Here is a 27,684-nt window from a genome sequence, read left to right on the forward strand (position 1 = left end):
GCCAGGCGTCGAGAGCGTGTCTGTACTAAAACCTACCTAGGGGGCGGGGAACGTATGATTGATGTTACCTACGACAAATGATAGCTAAGACAGCTTTGGGGCGGTCCCACATATGATCGACTGTAGAGTTGACCAATAAAAACTAAGAAGGTTATTCGCATTCACACCTAAGTGGTTAAACGTTTTGTTAGAGCTGCTGAGCGTGGAGGTGGGAGTTTTAGCAACTAGGTGGATGTAATAAGAAAGGCAAACTGCAAACCTTGGAGATTCATTGCGGACACTGGTGCAACTATACTGTTGCGAAAGTCTTTGTTTTCGTATAGTGATAGACTGAAACGTAATTAATCCCGAAGAAAGTTGCAGGGTTACAGACGTAGACAAAAACGTTACAAATATACTGTACGTGTAATAAGAATTTTAACAGACTTACGTCTACTAATAACGATACACACAAAGATATAACCATAATTGTCTAAAGTAGATTAACAAATTGTAGGCATTTACAAAATGTGTAGTGATTTGCAGACATTTGTCAGTTACAATTTCACCGTACTGGATGTTCAATGTACTGCACACATCGTCCTTGTCTGTTAACAATCCACCATTCAGCACACAGGGCACAAGACCACCTCGGCTGGGGATGACACATTATAGAGCCTGATGGCGCAGGGTAGAAATAACCTACCTTGGAGCATCGCAGTTGTTCTGGTCTTTTACCGAAGGTGCTCTTCCGTTTAGGAGGGGGGTGAGTTTTATTCTCCAGGATTCTGCTACTTCCTCAAGTGAGCCCAGCGTGGCTCCCAAGATTAAACCAGTCTTTTAAATTAGTTTATTTAGTCTATGCAGTAATTTACACAGCACAGTGTCCACCATAGACCGGTAGGAAACGTGGATCACAAACTCACTAGAATGGGAAAAACTGGGTCGTGAAACCATAAAGGCTGGGAGATACTGATCTAGTACATTCTAAACATGCCCATACTAATTAATTAATTTCTGAGTGTCTCAGTGTACTAAGCAGGTGAGTCAAACGCCGATCCCGGTGGGCCACAGTGACCTAAGGTGTATAGGGTGGTCCAGATCTAATTATGCAATTTTCATTACGCTATAACTTATTAAGTTTATTACATAGAAAAATCACCCGAAAAATCCCAGACCATCGAGAAGTGTGCGCAACTGACAACATGAAGAATCGTCCCCGCATAAATCAAAGTCATCCAGACGATCTGGATCTGCATAATTAGATCTGGACCACCCTGTATATTCCAGGGCATTCCGTCTCCGCATCCACGGCAAGTGGGGCAGTGGCCTCCAATCTTCCAGTAGATGGCACTGTTGTGCAAATATTGTCATGGCTGTCCATCCATTTGTCCATCTCAGTTACTCTGCCTCCTGCAAGGCAGACTTGGGGGTACAATGAGCAAAAAAAAAAAAAAAACGCAGTGAGTTTATATCGATTGTGATGATGATGATGATAATAATAATGATAATAATAATAATAATAATTCTTTACATTTATATAGTGATGTGGGGCGGCACGGTGGCGCAGTGGGTAACGCTGCTGCCTCGCAGTAAGGAGACCCGGATTCACTTCCCTGGTCCTCCCTGCGTGGAGTTTGCATGTTCTTCCCGTGTCTGCGTGGGTTTCCTCCCACAGTCCAAAGACGTCAGGTTAGGTGCATTGGCGGTCCTAAATTGTCCCTAGTGTGTGTGTGTGTGTGTGTACGCCCTGCGGTGGGCTTGTGCCCTGTGTTGGCTGGGATTGGCTCCAGCAGACCCCCGTGACCCTGCAGTTAGGGTATACAAGTTGGATGATGAATGGATGGATGGACAGTGATGTGCAAAAATTAAATACGGAGTAAACGCACCTTGCAAAATCCACACTTAGGGAGTTAAACACGGGACCGATGTCGTTCCGCTGTTCGCTGGGGCAGTGCCTAAACCTGAGGATCATCATCTCTTAGTAGGGTCATATCTCACACTACACTACAAACGTCAACCGCAAATTTTCTTTTTTGCAAACAGAAAAGGACAATGCCATTCCCCATCTACAACAGGCCATGGAAAACTGTGGATTATGAACTGTGGATAAAAACACTACACATCATACGTAAACGTACACGTAAACCTACCTGGCTTGCCGTTCTGCAAATAGATGCATCCCGATTGTGTCGGAGAAAATATCCGAAGCTTTGACAACAGTGACATCTGGTGGTGTAAAGAAATCATAGCAGCCACGAGCTCAAGCTCGAGGCGGGACGAGGAAGCGCACGTAAAACGTCTCGTTAACAGAGCAGTTCCAATTGCACATGTGCGCCGAAAACGTAAGAACGCTCCGTGCGCTCATTTTAATTGTATGGCAATGATGCTTTCATTTAAACGCCAACAGAAATGAACATGCTAGTATATACAACAATTTTTGGCAAACAAATAATGTTTTAAGTGTGCAATTTGTTGCTATGACAGCATTATAAATATATTCTAAGTTACCATTTCTTTATAATTACAGATGTGGACAAATTTGTTGGTCCATCTCCATAAAAAAAGAAGAGCACACAATCGTCTCTGAACGAACTTGAAGCTGACAAAAGTAATTTCCAGCCATCGTTGTTTATTCCATATTTAAAAAATAAATAAAAGCCTTTGCTTTAGAGTTTGGATTCAGTGGAATATTTCAAATAATAACTTAAAAATGGAAATGGCGTGGAGAAAATTGACGGGGACCTTAACCTAATGTTTTCTTGTGCAACCTTTGGAGACAAGCGATTCCTGATAGCTCTCCATGAGCCTTCTGCACCCGTCCACAGGTCCTTTGGCCTACTTGGCCCACTGCACCAGCTGGGTCAGGTTTGAAGGGGGTCTTGTCCAGATGGCATGTTTCAGTTTCTTTCCATTGATGCTCGATGGGAGTCAAATCAGGGCTCATAGAAGGCCACTTCAGAGCAGTCCTGTGTTTTTGTTCTTCACCATTCTTAGGTACTTTGAGTTGTTTGTTTTGGCTCCTTATCCTGTTGGAGGTCCCCATGACCTACGACTGTGATGTGACAGAGCTTTGTGACACTAGGCAGTACGTTTCACTCCAGAATGTCCAGCTAGTCTTGAGATTTCATTGTCCCCTGCACAGAGTCCAGGCACTCCGTGCCAGACACAGAACAGCAAAGGAAAACCCAACTGAGACTCCACCATGTTTCATAGCAGTTATGCTGATCTTTTCTTTGTCAGCTTCATTTGCTTCGTCTGTGGACTTAGAGTTGACATGACTTGCCAAAAAGCCCCAGTTTTGTCTTATTTGTCCAAAGGACATTCTCCCAGAAGGACTGTGGCTTGTCAATACGCATTTTAGCAAACAGTGTAGTCTTGCTGGGTCTTCTTCCTTTCAGCCCACTGTCACTCAAAAAGCAACAGATGATAGAGATAGAGATATAGAGATATAGATCTATCTATCTCTATATCGATATATATCTCTATATCTATATATCTATATATCTATATATCTATATATATATATATATATATATATATATATATATATATATATATATATATATATATATATATATATATATATATATATATATATATATATATATATATCTATATATATATATATATATATATATATAATGCAAAGCTGAGTGACCGATTCACTCTCTCACCATTTCCTCTTTAGTTAAAAAGTTGAAATACGGCAGGCTGGTACGTCTACAGTGCCATCCATAATATTTGGGACAAAGTCATTTTCTTTTTCCTTGATCCCCAACCAAAAAATTAAACAATTCAGACTTGTGATTAAAGTGCACATTGCGGACTGTCATTTGAGTGGTTTTCTGTCATAGCGAGGCCCCACAACCCATTTCAGGACACCATAATGTTTGGCACACAGCAATGGCTGGTCTATTACAGCAGTCGCCATGTTTAGCTCTTTGTCGCTTATCCCTGACATGCAATGACTGCTTGAAGTCTACAATTCATAGACATCACCAGGTGTTGAGGGTCTTCTCTGGTGATGCTCCGCCAAGCCTATAATGCAGCCATCTTCAGCTCCTGCTTGTTTTAGGGGGCTTGTCCCCTTAAGTTTCCTCTTCAACATATGGAAGGCCCGCTCAGCTGGATTGAAATCAAATGACTGGCTTGGCCATTCAAGAAGTTTCCATTTTTAGATTTGACAAATGCCTGTGTTGCCCCAGCAGTGTGTTTTTAGTCATTATCTTCTCATAGGATGAAGTGCCATGCAGTGAGTTTGGAGAATTTACTGGAACCTGAGCAGATCAGATGTTTCTATACACCTCAGAGTTCATTGCACCACTGCAATCATTAGTGAGATCATCAGTGGAGAGAAATGTGCCAGGTTCTGTGGCTGCCATAACACCCCAATGCCATGTTTAACAGGTGAGGTGGTCTGCTTCGGATCATGAACATTTCCTTTTCATCTCCACACTCTGCTCTTGCCGTCACTCTGATGAGGTTCATCTTTGTCTCTTCTGTCCACAAGACCTTTTCCCAGAATCCTGCAGGCTCTCTGAAGTCCTTTTTCACAAACTGCAATCTGGCCATCCTGTTTGTGTGGTCTGCAAGTTGCAGTGTGGCCTCTGTGTTTGTGTTCATGATGTCTTGTGCTGATAGTCGTCTCTGACACACACATCGGCCCCCTGAAGATTGTGTCTGGTCTGTCTGACAGGTATTGGGGGCTTTATCTTTGCCATCTTCTGTCATCATCAGCAGTGGTGGTCTTCCTTGGCCCACCAGTCCCCTTGTGATTAATGAGCCCACCAGTGTGCTCTTTCTCCTTCATGATATTCCAGACAGTTGATTTTGGTCATCCTAAAGTTTTACCAGATGTCTCCTATGGTTTTCTTCTTGCTTTTCAGCCTCATGATGGGTTCTTTGAATTTCAATGGCCGAGCTCTTGTCCTCATATTGAACAACAGCAACCACAAACTCCAAAGGGTAGAAACAAGCCAAGGTCCCTTATGAAGCCATGAAACCCACCTGTGGAATCACAAACACCTGTGACGCCAATCATCCAAAACATTATGGTGCCCTGAAATGGGGCGACCACAGTGGGACTGAAATGTCTGCAAATCCCCTTAAATGAAAGTCTGCGATGTGCACTTTAATCACAATATCTGTTTGTCATTTTAAACTGTGGAGCAGAGGACAGGTACATCCAGGAAAAATGGGTCTTTGTCCCCAACACTGTGGAGCAAAAAGAGTGACAACCAAAACGATGTCAGGAGAGGGAGAGAAGAGCGAGAGACGTGCAAACATTTTCATCTGATCGTCAGCATCTCACGAAAAACATCAATCGCCAGGTCAAAAGCTGACCTACGAATTTCATCATAAGCTGTTTGTAATGAATATACATACATACATACATATAAATACACAAACGCATTATAAATATATATAATATTATAAATATATATAATATTATATATATATATATATATATATATATATATATATATATATATATATATATATATATAGGGTGGTCCAGATCTAATTATGCAATTTTCATTACGCTATAAGTTACGTTTTTTACATAGAAAATCATCGAGAAGTGTGCGACATGAGGAATCGTCTTTGCGCCAAACTGGAATCGTCTCCGCATAAATCAAAGTCATCCAGATGTTCTGGACCACCCTGTATATATACATACTTATATACATATGTACACACATACATACAGTAATTCATACATATATAAACACACACACATATATATACAAATACAGTGGGATGCAAAAGTTTGGGCAACCTTGTTAATAGTCATTATTTTTCTGTATAAATCGTTGGTTGTTACGATAAAAAATGTCAGTTAAATATATCATATAGGAGACACACACGGTGATATTTGAGAAGTGAAATGAAGTTCATTGGATTTACAGAAAGTGTGCAATAATTGTTCAAACAAAATCAAGCAGGTGCATACATTTGGGCACCACAAAAAAGAAATGAAATCAATATTTAGTAGATCGGCCTTTTGCAGAAATTACAGCCTCTAAACGCTTCCTGTAGGTTCAAATGAGAGTCTGGATTGTGGTTGAAGGTATTTTGGACCATTCCTCTTTACAAAACATCTCGAGTTCATTCAGGTTTGATGGCTTCCGAGCATGGACAGCTCTCTTTAACTCACACCACAGATTTTCAATTCTATTCAGGTCTGGGGACTGAGATGGCCATTCCAGAACGTTGTACTTGTTCCTCTGTATGAATGCCTTAGTGGATTTTGAGCAGTGTTTTGGGTCGTTGTCTTGTTGAAAGATCCAGCCCCGGCGCAGCTTCAGCTTTGTCACTGATTCCTGGACATTGGTCTCCAGAATCTGCTGATACTGAGTGGAATCCATGCGTCCCTCAACTTTGACAAGATTCCCAGTCCCTGCACTGGCCACACAGCCCCACGGCATGATGGAACCACCACCATATTTGACTGGAGGTAGCAGGTGTTTTTCTTGGAATGCTGTGTTCTTTTTCCTCCATGCATAACGCCCCTTGTTATGCCCAAATAACTCCATTTTAGTTTCATCAGTCCACAGCACCTTATTCCAAAATGAAGCTGGCTTGTCCAAATGTGCTTGAGCAGACCTCAAGCGCTCTGTTTGTGCTTCCTCTTCATCACTCTCGCATACAGCATCTCCTTGTGTAAAGTGCGCCCAATGGTTGAACGATGCACAGTGACTCCATCTGCTGCAAGATGATGTTGTAGGTCTTTGGTGCTGGTCTGTGGGTTGACTCTGACTGTTCTCACCATTCGTCGCTTCTGTCTATCCGAAATCTTTCTTGGTCTGCCACTTCGAGCCTTAACTTGAACTGAGCCTGTGGTCTTCCATTTCCTCAACATGTTCCTAACTGTGGAAACAGACAGCTTCAATCTCTGGGACAGCTTTCTGTATCCTTCTCCTAAACCATGATGGTGAACAATCTTTGTCTTCAGGTCATTTGAGAGTTGTTTTGTGACCCCCATGTTGCTACTCTTCAGAGAACATTAAAGGAGGAGGGAAACTTACAATTGACCCCCATAAATACTCGGATTCACCTGTGCATGTAGGTCAGGGGTCACTGAGCTTACCAAGCCAATTGGAGTTCCAATAATTAGTTTTGGAATCAATAAAATGACAACGGTGCCCAAATTTATGCACCTGCCTGATTTTGTTTGAACAATTATTGCACACTTTCTGTAAATCCAATAAACTTCATTTCACTTCTCAAATATCACTGTGTGTGTCTCCTATATGATATATTTAACTGACATTTTTTATCGTAACAACCAATGATTTATACAGGAAAATAATGACTATTAACAAGGTTGCCCAAACTTTTGCATCCTACTGTACACACACACACACACACACACACACACACATATCCATCTATCTATCTATCCAGACTTTGCTGTCTATATTCTCTTTTATGGTTTCCTCTACTAGTATTATTGTTCTTTAATAAATACCAAATTGCTTTTAACTTTCCATACTTTGTCTTTGTCTTGTGGTTATTTCTTTCTAATAAATAATAATAATAAATTACCTGTACAAATAAATGGAAAGAGAGAAGTGAATCTTTAAGTGGCTAGAAGAAAACACTTTTAAACAGTTTTTCCAAAGGAGACTACAGCAGTAAGAAAGCGGCCCTTTTGAAAACGTCTGTCCACACTGAATAAATCCACAGAAGCACAAGTATGTAGTTACCTACAGTTTTATTAGAAGTATCTTACTTTACAACTTGTAATTTGCATACAAAAATGTAGAAAGTTGTTTCTGTACAAGTCTTGAACTACTTTTTTTAAAACAAGTATTGAAATTAATAAAAAAAAAACACATTCTAACAAAGTTCTAATAATACAAAACCAAGACAATCTTGGTTACCTCTTCAATTTTTTCTGTAATGCTAAATAGGAAATACATTTTTCTTTTTTTTTTTAGTAAATAAACAATTTTAACAGATAAGACTTCTGAAGCAAATAAATTTCTTCAGACAGAAATATTTACAAACAGGATAATAAATTCTGAAATGTACATAGAGCTTTTACACAGGGCTGCACTGAATCGGGAATGGCGAGGAATGCAGTGAGAGTCAGGCTGGCGATGGTCTGCGCTTTTCATCTCGGGTGTCGAGGTAAAGGACCACCACCAGAGGGATGATTATTTGTTATTCTGACTGCAGCGTATGCGTCAGTTTCATGGAGACAAGGTGGTTGGGTTTAAGCTTTTTTTTGGCAACTTTTTGAATTGTATATTTTAAATATGGTGTAGTGCATTTATCATAGCCTTAAAAAGGCACATACAATTAAATGCTTCCTTTTGAGCATTTGCATGAAATTTCAGTGTCCTTACACTAGCTCTATGTTGCCCTATAGGTAGATGCAGTGCATGCCTATATATATGGTATAGAAACAATACTGTATATACAGTTACAAGCACCTTTATAAGGCTGCAAAGATTCTAGAATTTGATCATAATTCCCTCAATGCCATTCTAATTTTGATCATATATCACATATATTCTTTAAGAACAAACAAACAAATAAAACAAAGAACTAACAAACAAAAGAACTTGAGTAGCAGCTGGAGTTGACCTGTTGTGACACCGGCGAGTGACCTCACAACATTGTCAGTGAAGGTACAGAACATAATTGCAACCCCTGTTGTGAAGGAACCAACGTTCATGTGGATGAGCGGCCTATCTTACAAACATGTGCATCTCTACAAAAAGTACAGAAAAGTTAGAAGCAAAGGAATGTATTTTTTGACACATCTGAGTAAAGTGGTTTGGATGGTTTTTGCTTCAAAAAACCCAACCCAGAATGCTTTCTTACACCAAAGCAATACACAGCTCCTAGAATTCATGCATGTTATGTTTTGTCACCTTCTAAGACATTGCTTGACACAGAACAATTACTTTTGCTTTTAAGGGGTTGTGATGCACTTTGCTCAGTTCTGCAATTAAACAGTCATTGCTTTTGAACCCTGTGCCTCTCCTCTTTTTTTTTTTTTTCCCCCCCATTTTACTGACTTGGAAAAAAGAAACACACACCTCAAGAGTCTGACGGCCTTAGCTGCACAGCAGCAACCATTTATGCATCAGCTCTTGGTTGTCTGATTTTGACATCAAACTGCACTACCTAAGCAAATCCTTTCAGTCACATCATGCAGCCTAAATAAGTGTCTAGGCAAGTGGTTAGCAAAACAAACAAGGAGACTCAGTCAACTAAAAGGAAAACTGTACTTAAAATAAAAGAACGCAATAAAATAAATTATTTATCTATAGTATATGAGCATACTAATATTTCATATGGAACAATGCCCAGTTGTAAAATCTGTACAAAGGTTTTGCCCTTCATGGGGCAGCTGCAGTACAGTACTATCAGGAGAGAAGCCTAACCGATTGAGAAAAGCTGGCTTTATGGAAAAATATTATTTGCCTTCAGGATAACCAGTGACAGATGTAGCGAAGTACCAGCAGATTGCAGATTTGGCAGTGCATCTGAGCTTCATGGCATTGACTTTGTCATTCTTTTTATGACGAAGTACCCAAGTCCTTTATTTAATGCCATTTCTAAACACCAATATGGTCAGTATATGCTTGAATTTAAAACGTGTGAGGAGCTTTCAACAGGTTCTTTCGAAACAGTGTAGGTTCATAACATATTTGGCTTACATCTGAAATTTGGAAGATTTAGCTCCGTTCTCCTTTTTATTATTTATTGCCATATGTTTGCATGTTACATTCGGATGGGGGGTCAGACAGCATCACCCCATTTTCACACTGTGCTTCATTTGGCTGAATACCTCAACGCTTTGGATTGCAATGCGTTTAAAGTTCTCTGTGCCCAATTCCCTTATTTACTGTTGAATGAGTTCTGACCTTTCAGGACAAATTTGGATTTATGTTGGCCACGATTGTTTTTAGCCCAAATATGGAACTTTTTGAGGACGCCCCACCTCCCCTAACACTTGATATGGTTCAGTCTACCCACTCTATTTAATTTGGTCTACACATACAGCTTTTGGGCTGCAATTCCTTTGGTCCCCTTTAATAAATTCTACTGTACTTCTTTTTCATGACTGCAGTTTATTATATTCACTCCTACCTTTATGCCCCATAAAAACCTATTGTTACTTTCTTGGAAACTGCATTATTTTTTTACATCAACCACAAATGACTAATGTTTATAGTCCACAGGCCTTATTTTCTCAGAATATCAAGCTGTGTATCTTAGCAGTGGTGTATGCTTACTTCCATATATATGGCTGACCTCATGGCTGCAAACAGACCCAACAGTCAGGACTACAGAATACAATCCTATGCAACATGATAAAGAGTTCATACAATCTGAATCTATACTACAATACTGATTACTGCACTGCTGAATAATGCATTTCCACCAACAAATTCAAACATAATGAAAATAGCAGCCAGATAGATAAAATGATTAGTTCAACTATGCACCATAATGAGGAAAAAAAAAGCAATATGAATAATTACAAATTGGAAAAAAAAAAAAAAAAACTAGGGCAGTTTCAGAAAAGTTATGTACATAAAATCACAGCATAGGATTAAATTACATTAAGATGCTTTTTATAGATCAGTTGCTTGCTAATCAAACTTAACCAGTTAAACAAAGCTGACAATGAATAACATACAGTTTAAACTTAGTTGTACACATATGCATCAAGCACTTCAGTAATGTTTGTTTGAACGTTTTCATTAGCTCAAAAATAACAAAAAGTTTTTAAATATATTCAGGTGATAAAGAATGGGTCCAGTGAAGTAATAATCCTCTAGGGAGCCACAGAGAATAATGGTAAGTGCATCATATTTCATAAAACTGGCTCAGGTCCCTTTTGAAAAGGACAGGCACTGTGTTGGTTGGACAGAATGTACTCTTCTAATTTCTGAACCTGTTATCTTGAAAAATAATTAACATAACTGCTGTAATAGCTTATGAGGTGATAATAATTATAAGGGACTGGAATGACCAACTTGGAGAGAATAATACTGGGTAGAATGTGTCTACTCGTAAAGATGTATGCCACCTATCAACATGCAAAATTACCCATCACAGACAGGAACATTCCTCACTTGCTGCAGCAGCACATACTTTTCTCCTAGTCTCAGTAGACATTGGCCAATTTCTTATACCTAGGACATTAACTGTTTAGGTGCTAATCAGCAAACGCCTGCAATTTACACACACAGAAATACACACATACTAAAAAAAATATAAGAACAATTACTTTAGTGATACTATTAAAAAATACAATTCATTTTCTTTAGAAATGAATCGGCAGTGATAAAAAAAAAAAATCGGGGAATGGGGATTAAAACTAAGAAAGAGGTACAGGCAGTGATATAATAAAATCACTAGCAATACAGCAATAAATAAAACAGAAATTTAAGAAATTTCCTTCAAACTTTTCTTTCTCTCTAAAAAGTATCTTTTCTTCCCACGAGAACTATTCCTTGTCTTTGAAATTAAAGACTTCTTCATATTCCAGAGCATTCTCTGTACAAAATGTCTTACTTCATACAAAAAATGTCTTATAAGACAACTTGTTTACCTTTTTTGTTTAGAAAAAACACAAAAAAGGTTTTTTGAAAACAAACAAACAAACAGCAATGGGTAAAACTCCAAAGAAGAAACATCATCTTTTGGGATTTACTGTGCTGTAACCGTTGTACAGAGAAGCTTCAATCTCTGGTGTCCATTCATGTTGTTTTCGGTTCATGCAAACACCTGCATCTTGGTGTTCTGTTCCTGCATATGGGGGATTTGCGTCTGAACCGGACCTGTGATGGCAGGGCTGGGGGCAGAGTCTGACCAGTCAGACATGGAATGTGGAGAAGGGCTTGACCACTGCTCGGGAGATTCCGGAGAGGGAGTCAGGTATGGGTGCTCATTCTGCAAGTGCAGGTAATGTTTGGGCGTGTTGTCATGCGCTGATCCATAGCTGTGTTGTGAAGGAGGAGTGGGGTAGTCCTCCACTGCAGGGTTACTTTGCTGCTTGAAGAACTGGGGCTGTGAAGCACTCTGCTGCGTGGGTTGAGCAGGTGGAGGAGGAGGTGGAGGGCCCGGCTGACCATCTGGTGGAGTGGATGAACCTAGTCTAGCCATTGTCTGCTGATTGGCTAAGGCTTGGTTGTGCATAGGTGGTTGCTGCTGCTGCTGTTGGGGTTGACTGATCTGTTGCTGTTGTTCCACCACAATTGGCATCTTCACTGGACTGTGTTGTTGTACAAGGGCCTGCGAACCATGAAACAGGCGCTGCTGGTGCTGCAAAATGAGGCCTTGATGCTGAAGAGCCACTTGCTGATTCTGCTGATGCATGCCCGCCTGAGTATTGATTGGGTGCACCAGGTTAATGACATGCTGGTTACACTGGGAAGTGGTAGGTACATGTGTTTGCCAATCAAAGGGAACACTCACTGGGTTCACCATACCCAAGTTCAGACCCAGCTGGCTAGCATTTAGAACATAGTTAGGCTGACCTGTGCTGACGTTGACTGAAGACATTGAAACACGTGACTGCATGGGATTCATTGACAAGATGGCTGCACTCTGCCCAGGACCAGGCACTTCTCCAATATCACTTAACTGTGCCAAAGAGACTGCAAAGGGGCCATCTAGGAGACTGTGTACCACAGGAGTGGAGGGAACAGACATGGATGAGGGAGGATGAAACATACCGGGTGAAGCGATGGCAGGAGAAGTTGGGTTTGTGACATAACCACCCCTTGGTGAATCCAAAGAGTCCACTGGCGACAGGGTGACAGAACTTTCCATCAGTGATCCTTGGCAGTCAAGTGATAACTTCTTGTTTCTGGCCTTTGCAGACTCCTTAGCTTCTCGTGACAGGCTGCCATGTGGCTGACTACTGTTCATGCCAACCCCTTTGGAGCTGGGACGTCTTGCTTTTTTGCCCTGTGGTGTCTGCTTGAGGCCAGGCATGAACGCAGTGGGTGGGCACATGAGTGGGGACAAGGTGTGGCTCCCTGCCATATGATGGGTTTGTCCACCATGGCCCTGCGGGCTACGCACTGTGTTGTATTCATCTAGCAGCTGCACAATGTCATGGTGCATTCTCTCTTGGGCAATGTCCCTGGGAAGCCTGTCCATGTGATCAGTTATCTCCCTGTTGGCAAAGTGGTCCAGTAGGATTTTCACTGCTTCACAGCTGCCTTCACGAGCAGCTAAAAACAAAGGTGTTTCCTCCTAAAACAGTTAAAGAAATTGTGTCATAATTTCATATCTCAGTCACTTGGACAGTTTTATAGACTAATAGTGGCAGCAAAATATGTTCCTAAGTAAATATTGTTTTTATAAAGCACAATTTTACATTTTATCAATAAACAACTTTGATTATTATCAGGTAAAATTTAATTCTTTAAAGAAATTTAGCAAGGTCTAATGTAAATGAATAGTTAAAAACATAAATAATACCTTAAGGTCTTGCATGTCTTTGTTAGCTCCATTCTTTAGCAATGCCAGCGTAGCTTCCACGTTGTTAACTGCAGCCGCCCAATGCAAAGCTGATTTTCCTGGAGCATAAAAACACATGAAATTCAGTATAAAGTGTGCCTACCTACTCAAAAGAGCTTCTCTACTTTGTAAAAAAAGGATAGATTAATCACTATAATAAGGATACTGTTAACTTGCTGTACATTAGACTGTCTGACAACAATGATGTGTACAAAAGATTTTCTTCAACACAATGGTTTTATTCAAGCATACAGAACAACAATTTCCCAATGTACAGCATATCAGTGCATTCCTCAGTATGTGTACCTGTTTACAAGACTCCCTCAGAGATGTGTGATGGTGTCATGTTATGACCATGCATTTTATCTTGCTACTTTGAAATGTTTGGTTTCCTTTGCAAGAATTTTGTGTTGGTGTGCTTATAAATAAATAAAGTCACTGCATTAGAAGTGCTGGTCATTGGAACTTGTGTTATGAGTGCCCACTGTGTGTATCAAGCAAAATTGCTGTATTTTTAAATTCACGGTACTACAGTGTTGGTATTATTCTTTGCAGTCTGAGAAACTTTAGAAAAAAATTTGCACTGGAGTCTGGTGCCACAAATACAGATCGTAGTAGGTAATGTGGCAAAAGATGTCAATTGAGACAAACTCTAAAATATGTCTTATAAAAACCATACAAAACTGTCTTACCTTGCTCATCAACAGCATTGACATCTGCATGGCATGCAATGAGCTCTTCCACCATCATTTCAACTGCCAAGCGAGCAGCAAGGATTAGAGCAGTGGATCCATCATACATTCTTGCATCCAGGTCTGTTGCTCTATTTCTGATCAAAATCTTAACAACAAAGAAATACAAATGCTAGTTAGATGGCCATAATTGCAGCTTTCAATTTTTTATGTGCAGTTCATGTGGGGAAAAAATACAACAAAGACACACTTGAACTATTTATCTGTATTATGTACAATTTTCTGTTACACTTAATTCTAAGGCAATTTATGCATCAAAATAACTAAAAAAAATGTTAAAGGCATCCTTTGGCTGTCTTCCATGTTTGATTAGTTATTTCAATTCTCCAGAAACAACAGTACTTGCACAAGAACAACATTATATATTTATATACATATATAATTATATAAATATATACAATGATATATGAACAAGTTTATTTAAATACTTTTTGACTCTTTTCTTGAATTATTTAACTAATATATTACCAGTTTTGAATGCTTTAAGCACAATTTCAGTTTTGTAAGCAGCATGAACATTTAGTGGCTAGGACACAGCAACGACAAGCAAAAGGTTGCCAGCTTAGTCTTTAAAATGCAATTATTTTAACTTGAAACATTGAAACAATTGCCCAGGTGGACAAAACACAAGCTCACTTAAATATAAATCTCCTAACTGATTAGTTTTTCCGCCATTTATTCATAATACTTAAAACATTTTTCAACTGTAAAAATATAAGATGTTTCCATTGTTATAAATTAAAAACATGCAAACTAAATCATAAGCAACTCCTTCATACTTGCTACAACTACGATACTTTGTTGTTTAAATTAAAAAAAAAAAAAAAAGGGAAAAAACACACCTATAGTATAACACTATTTAATGTCACAATAGTGTAGGTGTTTTTCACTAATTTATGAGGAAACGTTTAAAAGTTGAAAAACCAGGTTTCTTCTAGCAACTTGAATAAAATTACATTGCCTCTTTTCATTGCTGAAACTTACCTGAAAGACACCCTGTGCATCAGCAGCAACAGCGGCATGAAGAGGCGTCCTGCCAGTATTATCTTGGGCATTGGCATCAGCTCCTGCATCCAAAAGCCGCTTTGCAGCATCTGCACGTGTATATCGCGCAGCCAGATGAAGAGCAGTCTCCCCAGTACGGTCAGTTTGAGCTGCTAAGTTGGCGCCTTGGTAAATCAGGTCAGAGATGATGTTGGCAGATGAGTCGTCTGTATCTTCCTCCTCTGTCACATCTGTCTCAAGACCTCCACCGCAGAATGAAGCCAACATTAAAGGTGTAAAGCCATCTAAATAAAGAAGAGACCATAATAAGATTACGTTAGAAATGCTCACCTTTAACTGTAGTCTGATGTCCTAAAAATTAGCATAAGCTACTCAGAAATCTCACAAATAAAGACCTTCAATTTATTAAATTAGTAAGAATGTTGGGAATGGCCTCGTTAATAAATCAGGGCCATGCACAACATCATCCGTCAAAGGAAATTGTGTGTGTTTGTCAATTAAATAAGAAAGTAACAATTACAATAGGTGACAGCAGACTACATAAGTACTGTATCTGTGTTTCACCTTGACAAATACATTAGTATGTCTCTGAATAATATAGTGTGAACAAAGTTAAAGAAAACAGGATACATATATCGAGGACATTCTTTTCTTTTGCTGTCATTAATTTTGACTTCATTATCATTTATATTTATTTTGCAAGTGGATACAATGATTACAGATTGTCAAGGGGAAGTGCAAAGAACTAAAAAAGCACACAACCAGTCACAACAATCTCTCACCTGGACCTCTAACGTTAACATCCATGCTGTCATTGTTGTCAAACTCCCCTTGAGGGGGTGTCAGTGCCATGGAGGGAGGCATTCGGATATCAGCTGCAACTAGGTGATGCTGTGTCCACTGCCTACAATCCACCGTGTCCTCAGAATCAGTAAGAGATCCCGGTTCTTCAACCTGTTTATCAATAAGAACACCATAAGCTCACCAGTGCAGACTGAAAACACAACATTTTTAGGTATAAGATTGAGAAACAGTCAGCTACTGCTTTCTACTTTGATTTGTTACCTTTAATCTCTTGGCTTCAGGGCAGTCTGAATCCATCCACTGATCGCTGTGATCTGTGAGTAAACTCTCCTCTACTGCTTTTGGAATGTGTCTGGGTTAAAAAGAAAAAAAAAAACACTTTTGGGGGTCTGCTTGAGATGGGAAGATAACTAAAGACAAAGTGGCAATTGAGTAATATAATTCTTTAATGAATAGCATTCATTAATTAAGAACCCAGTCACAGGTGAAGAACAGCAAAGAAGAATGGCACAAGCACTACAATGAAATAACCCTGTAGTGAGACTAAGTCTGATTTGTATTCTGGAAGAATTTCATGCAGATTATTTAGTCTTCTTTTGCAAGAATATCTTTGAAAGTCAACATACATATACAAATAACATGAAAAATGTAATTAATTTCAACATTAAACCTCACAATAAACTTAAAGGAAATAAGCACCCCATTCCCTAAAGTAGCATATGAAATACAATAATTTGTCCCGTTCTATCTTGCAAGTAAATAGATTTACATAAATGTACACTATTGATAAACTGAACCAAACCAAGTTTAAGCTTGGAGAAGTTGGTATTATTAGTAGAATAGGTCAATGGTGCTCCAACTTAAAAACATTTCTGCAAACAATGTTACTTGTGAAGTGCCCTGAAACTATTTACAAGTTAAAATATATTAAAAACAATAACAGCCAACACATTTTCAATTCAATACATTTATATTTTCAAGGTTATAAAATATTCAGTACTTACTTCATGCCCAGAGCATCCTGACCAAGTGGCTCTCTGCGGCTTTTTTTGCTAGACTCTTTGTTCAGGGAGAAGCCCTCTGGAAACCATAAGGTGCTATGTTCTCGCTTTCGTCTTGCCACTAACACCCCAAGAACCAAGATCACCAAGAGGATGACAGCTGCAACTACCACTAGAGGAAGTAGCTTATTCAAAATTGGTGGTGGTGGTGGTGGTGGGTTTTGCCCTCCTATGGGTAGGAACAAAAAAAAAGTTTGCAAACAAATGTAGTTTTGGCAAAAAAACTTTATTCACTTAATACTTTTGATCTACAATTGCGCCTTGAAGCAGTCCCTAACATGGTGGCTGTTTACTTTTTCTATGCCACGACTTCCTTTAATTGCAAAAGAAAGTTTTTCCTTAAAAGTGACTGGATCATTAGAAGTTCCTGGTGTGAAATACACCACATTCGAGATTTATATTGAGCAGATAGATGGAATCATAATTTATGATGTTCACATCAAGTTAAATGGAATTTATAACGTGATCAGGTGCCTTTCAAAATTATTTCCTTTTAAAAAATCCTCACTTTATGAATCAGTTTCCTAATGTGACTATTTTAAATGGCATTTGGGAATTTCACACACATTTCAAGTTGCGCTCATTTAAAAAAAAATATATATATATATATATATATATATATATATATATATATATATATATATATATATATATATATATATATATATAGATATAGATATATAGATATATAGATATAGATATAGATAGATAGATTACGAACCGTAAACTTGCTTGATAGGGTAGGGGAAGCTTAGTCTCTCCACAGCAGATAATGCCCCAAGGTATTCAGCAGCACTTTCAGCAGATGGGAAGCACTTATCAGAATCCTTAACACAAAGGCGATTGTCAATTATCAAATTGACCACAGAACTGGAAAAAACAAAAAATAAGTAGGACGCCAGTGAATACAACAGTAGAACCAGTGTTAAGGCACTAGAGCAGAGGCAGTTATGCAATTCAAATTTTTCTTTTCCTAAGGCACATATCATGTCATTTCCTAAGTCTATGCAAAACACATTATACCTTTAGAGGCAATTGTGCTACTCTAAATACCACGGGTAAACCCATATTTACCACAACAGCAATACATTTTATATTACTGGAACACTAAAACAATACTTTGAACAATCCGTTGTATGAATGGAACTACAGATCCATGCGGAGTGCACTCTGACATTTCCCATACTTTGCTCATTTTTGTCTTATATTTTTAAGCATCTCTTCGGGAACATATTTATGAATTTTCCTCTGACATTTTTTGGATCTCTTAACCATATAACAAATTGGTGTAACTCACCCAATGATCTCTTCCTCTAGCTCTCTTTTCTGGAGGCGAGAGTTGTTGCGGTAGTAAGGGGTGATCATGTAAGTGCCATCCTTGTTGAGCCGGAAGCGCAGGGAGGTTCGCAAGATGGAGCTCAATTTTAGCAAGAAGGTGGTACTGGTACGGAGGAGCTCTTCAGGTGGTAGCAGGACAGTGATCACGAGAACTCCTTCAGCCAGCATTTCTGGCTCATTTGAGGCACAGTCAAGCCCATCCCAACCACACTCCTCATTATTGCATCCTTGATCACAACGTCCATCCGCATAGTGGTCCATGCAGTACTTTTCATAGATAGGGCTACAGAGGAGAAAGTAAATAGAAAATACAAAGAGCTGAAAATCCATAAATGCATTCACTCTATATTTTACATTGCAGTGTCATGGGGTACCTGTCCATGTCCCAACAGCATCAGGTAGAGAGAAGGGGACCAACTCAGGATAGAACAGGAGTCCCTACACAGCACCTTCAAACTCACTAACACCTAATTTAGTGTTTCTCATTCATCTAACAATGCCTAACACATTTCAAGGTGAGACTTCTGTGGGTGCGGTTTCCTGCGGAGACTGAAATATATGCATGCTGGGATTGATCCCGACAGCTGTACATGTATTACTAGCAAAGTGATGCTCTACATTAATGTCTGTAGAAACCTGTTCCTCAGCATCTTTGATTATGAGATAAAAGTCTTATATGAAACTGAAATGAGAAAGTTCCTATCCTCTGTTGAGAAGCCACCACCTATTAGCAGTGCATAATATTCCAAGTACCAGCTCTAAACACTCACTTGCAGACCTTCTCCTTCTTGTTGCAGTCAAAGTTGTCATACAGGCATTCGGCACTGTTGCACATCTCGTCACACTGACTGTTGTTGAAGTACTTCCAGCACTGAGGACATTTCATCCAGGGGTTAACTGCAAGTGAGCAGTCCTCACCATCCCACTGGCAAGCATACGTGTTGCACTCTTTGTCACACACTCCATCTTTTGCTTTGTTTTTGCATTCCAGAAAAGGACATTGAGGAATTGGAGCAGGAGTGATTGGGGCTGCCAAGCTGACCAGACGCTCACATCGCTTCCCAAAAAAGCCACGTGGGCAGAGACATTGGAAGTATGGGAAGGCCTTGTCCTCTTTGCAAATGCCCCCACTGAGGCAGGTCTGGTGGGTGCAACTGCCATTTGCCTTGCAGTCAAAACCACTAAATCCTGGTGGGCAGGTACAACGGGAGCCTGACTGGGTGTTGCTGCAGGTTCCTCCATTGTAGCAGATCAGCTCCCGGCAGGATAGCAGATTTCTCTCACAGTTTGACCCTACAAAATTCTATACAAAAAGTAGGAAAAAATAAAGCTTAAAAAAATCATATTGTTAAAATGAAATGCAAGCTCTTGTATGTTTTAAAAATTACATCTTACCGGCTGACAAGCACAGCTGTACCCAAGAGCAGAGTTAAGTGTCACTGAGCATGTCCCACCATTCTGACAGGGCTGAGATTCACACAAGTTAATGATGCTTTGACATCTGCGCCCTAAAATATAATAAGAAGATAATGCGACATGCTTAGTTTTTACAAATATTTTTAATTTAATATTTCAAGTGAACAGAACAGTCAAAAATCTCTAAAAAGGCATAGACTAACAAAAGCGAATTACATTAAAAAATGAAATGGATATGTGAATTTCCAACATCTGTGCAATGTTAAGACACAAGTCAACACTCTGGAATATTCTCAGCTTTGAAGTGGACAAATATAAGTTTTAGCCTTTTTTCCCCACCAAGTTTTCTCTTTTGCCCAATAGACTGTCATTGTAAGCTACTGAAGGTGATGTATTTTTTCTCCTAAATTTACAAACAATGTTTCACTTTGGAACAGAAGTGTATTCCACAATTTTAAGAAAATAACATTTACTTCAAAAAATGACACCTATCCCTTAAAAATATTACTGTAATAATAAGAGACCAAATCAGAGAAGGTGAAAGTATTTTAATAAAAATTCTAGAACTTACGAGCAAGTGAAATGTTGTTAACACACAAGATACTTACATAAAGAAAACAGTTAATTTGTAGAAAACAATTTAAAATGAGGACACATACTGTGCAAGCGTATCTCTAGAAAGGACTTTATTTTATCATCCTTAATGCTAAATGCACTCATCACAAAAACTCTATTACACACAACACATTTATTAGCTGTTCAAGGGTGCTTTCTTCCAGTTATAAAGAAATATGATTGGGGCCGCTTGTTTAAGAAATGGCATGCACATCCATTAGAGGCTGCATAAGACTTCAAAGGTGAGTTTTATATACATATTAAACATAAATTGTGGCAGAGCTATTCTTCCTATCTTTATGTTCTTTGATTAAAAAAGATGGAATTCTGGCATCTTACCTGTAAAACCTGGTTTACACACACACTGGTAGTCATTGGGCAGCTGGATACAATCAACTGTGTTTGGACGGATGCAAGGATTGGACTGGCACTCATTGATATCACCCTCACACCTCTCTCCAGTAAACCCAGGGGGGCAATTACAGCGGTACCCTCCTACTTTGTCCACACATGTCCCATTGTTCATGCATTTGGGTATTCTGCTGCCAGGTGTAAGACTACAATCATCTTCATTGATCTCACAGAGCACACCTACAGACAAGACGATGAAAGAGTCATAAAACACATCAGTCCATCCATCCATCCATCATCAGTCTAACTTTTTAATGTTCTTTCAACAAATCATTCCCCTTGATGTAGGTAGGTTCCATACTATACATTCAGAAACTGGAGTTCTTTAATGAAAAAAGTCTTATACAGTTTATGTTGAGAAAAAAGTAATTTATAGTTAGACTTTAAGATGTCTTAAAATTGATCATGATATTCCCCAGTATGAGGAGCATGGACCAAAGCTATTCTCTTCCCCCGTAAGCTCCCAGAAGAATACATTACAGTATACTCATCTGCAATGTAAACACCAACTTATCAGCTAGTCATGCATAGCTTGTTTTTAACTACCACTCCACTAACCACTAGCCAAGATTAGGACTAAATTTAAAATCTTTATCTTAGCGAAGTCATTAAGGCATATCATTTTAGGCGTAAAAACTGAAGGATTTATTCTTTTCTAAAGCCGAGTATTTAATTAAGGTATCTTGATCTTTGCATTGAACATTGCAATCACTGCTGCTGACCTATCTTGTAGATAACACTTTAAATTGCATTCAACTATTATTATAAGCATGTATAGATTTCCTATAAGTGTATATAAATGAATGCAAATCTTGCAGATATGTGTGCATATATTGTTTTTTATTTTACTGTTTACTGTAAATCTTTGTAGCAATCTGAACCTGCAAACTGAAAGAAATATTACACAAGAATAAATTAAAACAAAAGAGGTATTTCTTAATCCCATTCTTTAAAACTGTGACATTAATGCATTTGGTTATTTGTCTTTACAACTATCTTCCTGGGATTGTCCTACTTCGTCAGACGTTAATGGTAGGCTAACAGTCTTTAAAACAGAAGGAACTTGCAGCTTATACCGCAATACAAGACCACCTTTTTATAGTAACTAGGTCTTCTTAGCTATCCTGTAAACCCCAAAGAACACTTTTTTTTTAAAAAAAAAATCCTCCTTCTGTTAATTATTCTATAATATATTTTTATTTAATTTCTACAGTAGGTGTGGAACCGTTTTAAAATTTGCTGCAGAATTATCTTGCTTCATTTTTCTACTTTGTGATATTAATGGTGGATGGAAATTAGATGATTCAACGCAGGTGAACATTATTTTCAAATACAGTGACCATACACCTATAAACACAGAATTTTTGATATACAAACTGCCACTCTGATAGCAAGCTTACCTAGGGTGCCAGGAGGACAGGAACAAATATAGTGGCCAACAAGGTCAATACAAGTGCCACCATTTTGGCATGGATGAGATTCACACTCATTTATCTCAGCCTCACAGTTCATGCCTGTGTAACCAGGTAAACACTGTGACCAAAAAAAAAAAAAAAAAAGCAATATGAGGTTAAAAATTAAATATAGTAAAACAAAACAGTCAATAATTCATTTACATTGTTTTCTCCATGTATCTTAAGTGTATTTGTTGCAAAACAACACACCATATGTCCATGTGAAAAAATTTGTTTGATTTATGACATTTACTTTGGCTGTTGAAAGCAACCACAATTGCAGTATAGTGCCAAAACATATATAAATGTATAATACATACAATAAATTTACGCTTTGCTTTCATCTGCTTTTCTTCTTGAGAATGACAATGTAAGTAATAAAAGCAATACATAGTCTATGCAGAATTTAATGTCTCCAAGCACTTTCCCTGAATGCTTTCCCCCTACTAAGCCTTACAAAACCAATTCCATCCATCCATTTTCTAAGCACATTTTTCCTAGTCACAGTCTGATGGGGAGCTGAAACTTTTCCAGGTAGCACTAGTAGCATGGCAGAGTCATTCACTGGTTGGTGTATCACTTTATCACTCAGCACATACACACTTGCACCAAGCAAATTCCAAGTAATTGAGGAAGTCATTTTGAAAATATTAAGTGCAAAACAATGCTTCAAAAAACAATGATGATTGCATTCATCATCCATATTGCATGTTTTTGCAAATGCTTGTTCAGTTTAGATCAGAGTTATTTAATTTGTTGTACTGCATATGCTTACAATATTTTACTTCAATATAAAAATACCAAAATATTGAAGATGATTCATTTTTCTTGAAGTTCATCTTTTAAAATCAGGATCAGATTCAAATACTGTTATCACTTTTATGAATCATGTTATGTGCTTTCTTCATGGTAAATATATTGTGATATGGTTTTGGTGCATCTACCAAGATTCTTTGACCACACAATGTCAAAATTGTTGTCTCTGTAGCACAGTACAAAGTTTGATTAATTGTTGACTGTACAGAAATGCAACTTGGATGAATGATGTTTTAACAATGAAAAAAGTTTATTTGGCATAAGGGTGGATCAGATTCTTTATATTTACTCACCTCACAGGTGTATTCTCCCATATAGCTCCTGCAGGTGGCTCCATTGCGGCATGGATTCTGGTCACAAAGGTTGATCTCACTCTCGCAGTAGCTACCAGTGTAGCCCTTCTGGCATACACAATAGTGGCTGGTGCCTGAATTCACACAGTAACCATCGTAGCGGCAAATACGATTAATATTCGTCCCTATTTAAAGGAAAACAACAAAAATTGGTATTTGGAGTGCTATTCTCCCCTAAATTCTTGTTCATTAATTCAAAAACTTTTCATATGCTACACATCCAAGCTGAGAGTCACGTGTGCTTTGTGTTGACGTGTGCTTTGCAAACGCTAGAGTCTGTTGAGAGTGTTGGTTTGTTCTGTGGTGTGAGATTTACATTAAAAAAATACATTTTGCTCTTAAAAACTTGGGTTTTGGTTGCCTCTAAGGAACCGTGTGGGAATTTTTAAAGCTTTTTTTCCCTTTAGAAGGGTTTTTTTTTTGCCCGCACAAGAGCAAAAGTAGCTGGGTGTTTGGAAGTGCGCTTGGAAAAGTTATTTGTACTTGTTCTTTTTCTTGTTATCTGTATTTGAATTAGCATCGAGGCGGCAGGGTAGAAAGCAGCAGTAACTGATATCGGCATTTGTAAATAAATAACCGCGTCGTCGTAACAGCGATTCCTTAGTTTAAAGGAAAAGAAAAAAAGGCCGCGGCTGACTTCAAAGCAGTAAAAGGTGGAAACTCAGTAGTGCGCAGGTAAGCGGCCTGCGTTAAGACACCGTTCAGGCACAAGGAGCAGTAGGAGCAAATAAGGTAGTAAAGTTTTATTTATTTGTTTATTTTAGATTAAACAGTCCTTAGCGTCCAGAGGCAGAACAGTTAAGTGGGCGACAGCGTATTGGTTCATTAATACGGGGGAATACAAACAGTGCGAGTGAAGAGCTTATAAGTAAGAAGAGCGCAAAGCTAGAAGAGACAGAGAAAAGTAAAGTTAACCTCATAGAAAGGCAAACAGCAGGCAGCTGAGAGGGAGAACAGTACAGGAGCTTAAGGGGAAAAGGTGTAAAATATCTGTAGCAGATCTTAGTGTTACCATTTAAGTTAAGGAGCAGCTGAAAGAAGAAGAAATTTAATTTTAAGAAAAAAAAAATATATAGTTAAGGCAGCTTAGTAATCCCAAATCAAATTTTAATAATGAGGCCAGTGCAATGCAAGTCCTGTTGGATGTTGGACTTTTAGATGATGGTTTGGAAGAGCCAGTTGTCTATGAGGGCTACATCTGCAAGAGATGCCAGCTGATCCAGCACCTCGAGCTCAGGGTCGCTGAACTGGAGGAGGAGTTGGCTGACCTGCGTTGTAATAGAGAATTGGCGGACTTGGCCCAGGTGTCCTTTAGAGATAGTGTGCACCCCTAAGGTGGCGCTGAGGAGATTCCAGACCAGACAGGTAGGAATAGGTGGGTCACGGTCGCAAGGCGTAAGGTAAAGGGTGCACACTGTCCTGAGGCATCAACCCCAGAATTAGAAGTGTCTAACCGTTATCATGTCCTGGCGGAGCTGGACGGTGACTCTGATAATTCTGAGGTGGTAGGCAGGGTTGAGGAGCCCCAACGGGCCACCTCAAAACCAGTTCCCAAAAAGAGAGAGGTAGTGATAGTTGGGGACTCAATCATTAGGGGGATTGAAGCGCAGGTGTGCTCCAGAGAGAGAGAGTCTCGTACGGTGTGTTGCCTTCCGGGAGCACAGGTGGGAGACCTCCCTGGAAGGGTGGATAGGCTCTTGGCCAGAGGGGGTGGATCCAGTTGTCATTGTCCACGTTGGAACAAATGACATACATAAGGGTAGTCTGTCAGTTCTGCGATCCAAATTCAAAGAGTTAGGTACCAAGCTGAGGAGCAGAACTGACAAGGTAGTCTTCTCCAAGTTCTGCCTGTGCCACGCCAGTCCAGGTAAGATTGAGGAGATTAGAAGGCTTAACGCGTGGCTCAAATCTTGGTGCAGGGTAGAAGGGTATAGGTTTATGGGGCATTGGGACTCCTTTTGGAACAGATGGGACCTGTTCCGTGACGGGTTACATCTGAACCGGAGGGGCACCAATGTATTGGGGAGGCGTATGTGTAGGCTAGTCGAGGATTGTTTAAACTAGGGAATGGGGGGGCAGGGAGTTTAGGACAGGCCAGATTTAGATCTATACATGGAAGAACAAACAATGGTGTAGAAATAAAAATGCATAGTAATGTAAATTTTAAGCAAACACGTAAAGATAGAAGGATTAACACATTAAAAATAGCTTGCCTTAATGCTAGAAGTATCAAAAATAAGGTAAGTGAGTTGGAGTTGTATGTAGCAGAGCACAATTATGATATTATAGCAATAACGGAAACCTGGCTAAATAACAAAGATGGGGATGAGTGTAACATAGAGGGATACACATTTTTAGGAAGGATAGACAGAACAGAAAAGGAGGTGGGGTTGCTGTTTATGCCAAACAGGAATTAAATGTAAGTCATCTTCAGTTGGATGATGAGCCCCATCTTAGTGAGGACATGTGGCTTCGCCTGGAAAATATTAGGGAAAAAGGTCTCATTTTAGGAGTGTGTTATAGACCACCCAATTCAGACAGTAATTTCAACACACATCTTTTAGTAATATCAAAAGGCAAGTTTACAGGGGATATTATAGTCATGGGGACTTTAATTATCCAAATATTAACTGGGATAACCTTACAGATGGAGGAGCACAAGAGCAGGAGTTTTAGAAGTAATCGCGACTGTTTTTAACACAGCATGTTAAAGCACCAACAAGGGGTGAAGCCTATCTGGATTTAGTATTCTGTAATAATCAGGATAGAATTGAGGGTGTAGAGGTGATTGAACCACTAGGGTCAAGTGACCATAATGTAATACAATTCTCAGTATTTTGTAAGAGTACAGATGCAAAGACTAAAATTGTTAAGTTGAACTTTAGTAGGGCTAATTTTGAGCAGATGCGACAAAGTCTAAGTAGGATAGACTGGGATAAGCTTTTAAATGTGGAGACAGTCGAGGAGCAGTGGAACAGGTTTAAAATGTTTTACATGTAATGCAGGACAGATACATACCTAAATTTGGAAGTAATAGGAAACTAAAAAATCTCCACGATGGATTAATAAAGATTTAAAAAGAAGTTGCAAAGGAAAAACTGCTGTATAAGGCATATAAGACTAATGACTGCAAAGAGAACCGTAGCGTATGAGAAAATGAGGGCAACCATTAAGAAGGATATCAGAGAGGCTAAAAGACAGTTGGAGAGGAATATAGCAGATAAGGCAAAGAAGACCCCAAGAGATTCTTTCAGTATTTTAGTAGTAAAAGACCAGTTAAGGAGGAGGTCAAGTTCATCAGGAATAGTAAAGGAGAATTAAAAGATACAGACAATGAAATAGCAGATGCCCTAAACTTACATTTTTCTGAGGTGTTTACAAGTGAGCAAGTGGATAACCTGCCAGAGGTAAACACAACTACTAAGGAGGTACTGAGGGATTTGGAAATTGTAGAGGGAGAAGTGCTGCTCAGATTAAATAAGATGAAATCAAACAAATCACCAGGCCCAGATAATATTTATCCTCGTGTTCTTAAGGAGGCTAGTGAGTACATATATAAACCCTTGACACATATTTTTAGGAAGTCACTGTGCACTGGAGAGATTCCAAAGGACTGGAAAATGGCAAATATCATCCCATTATATAAAAAGGGTGACAGGGCAGATCCAAGCAACTATAGGCCAGTAAGCTTAACAAGCATCACAGGAAAATTAATGGAAGGAATTATTAAGGATAAGATTGAGCAACACATGACAAGGACAGGAGTTATTCTGAACAGTCAGCATGGGTTCAGAAGGGGAGGTCGTGTTTTACTAACATGTTGGAATTCTATGAGGAGGCAACAAAAGGATACGATCAAAGTGGAGCTTATGATATTATTTATCTGGACTTTCAGAAAGCATTTGATAAGGTGCCACATGAGAGGTTGGGCATCAAGTTAAAAGAAGTGGGAATTCAGGGTGATGTTTTTAGATGGGTGCAGAATTGGCTCAGACACAGGAAGCAGAGGGTGATGGTGCGAGGAACCTCATCAGAACTGGCGATGTTAAGAGTGGTGTTCCACAGGGGTCAGTGCTAGGGCCGCTGCTATTTTTAATATATATAAATGATTTAGATAGGAATATAAGTAACAAGCTGGTTAAGTTTGCAGATGATACCAAGATAGGTGGATTAGCAG

The 27,684-nt window shown here is 39.0% G+C and overlaps 1 protein-coding gene across 1 annotated transcript in view; it reads right to left on the bottom strand.

Annotated features, from left to right (window-relative positions):
- Positions 1-7,682: 7,682 nt before the first annotated feature.
- Positions 7,683-27,684, bottom strand: part of notch3 (notch receptor 3) — a 92,214-nt gene continuing 72,212 nt past the window's right edge. The window contains exons 21-34 of the mRNA XM_039772880.1: positions 23,448-23,632; positions 22,285-22,417; positions 20,813-21,064; positions 19,838-19,950; positions 19,213-19,745; positions 18,402-18,725; positions 17,826-17,974; positions 17,048-17,273; positions 16,305-16,395; positions 16,022-16,193; positions 15,219-15,523; positions 14,175-14,322; positions 13,444-13,541; positions 7,683-13,215 (exon numbers count right to left, since the gene is read on the bottom strand). Coding sequence (XP_039628814.1) covers positions 11,728-13,215; positions 13,444-13,541; positions 14,175-14,322; positions 15,219-15,523; positions 16,022-16,193; positions 16,305-16,395; positions 17,048-17,273; positions 17,826-17,974; positions 18,402-18,725; positions 19,213-19,745; positions 19,838-19,950; positions 20,813-21,064; positions 22,285-22,417; positions 23,448-23,632 — 4,217 coding nt within the window. The 3' untranslated portion in view covers positions 7,683-11,727. The remainder of the gene's footprint in view (positions 13,216-13,443; positions 13,542-14,174; positions 14,323-15,218; positions 15,524-16,021; positions 16,194-16,304; positions 16,396-17,047; positions 17,274-17,825; positions 17,975-18,401; positions 18,726-19,212; positions 19,746-19,837; positions 19,951-20,812; positions 21,065-22,284; positions 22,418-23,447; positions 23,633-27,684) is intronic.

This window comes from Polypterus senegalus, chromosome 12 (genome assembly GCF_016835505.1).
Source record: "Polypterus senegalus isolate Bchr_013 chromosome 12, ASM1683550v1, whole genome shotgun sequence".
Taxonomy (NCBI): Eukaryota; Metazoa; Chordata; class Cladistia; order Polypteriformes; family Polypteridae; genus Polypterus; species Polypterus senegalus.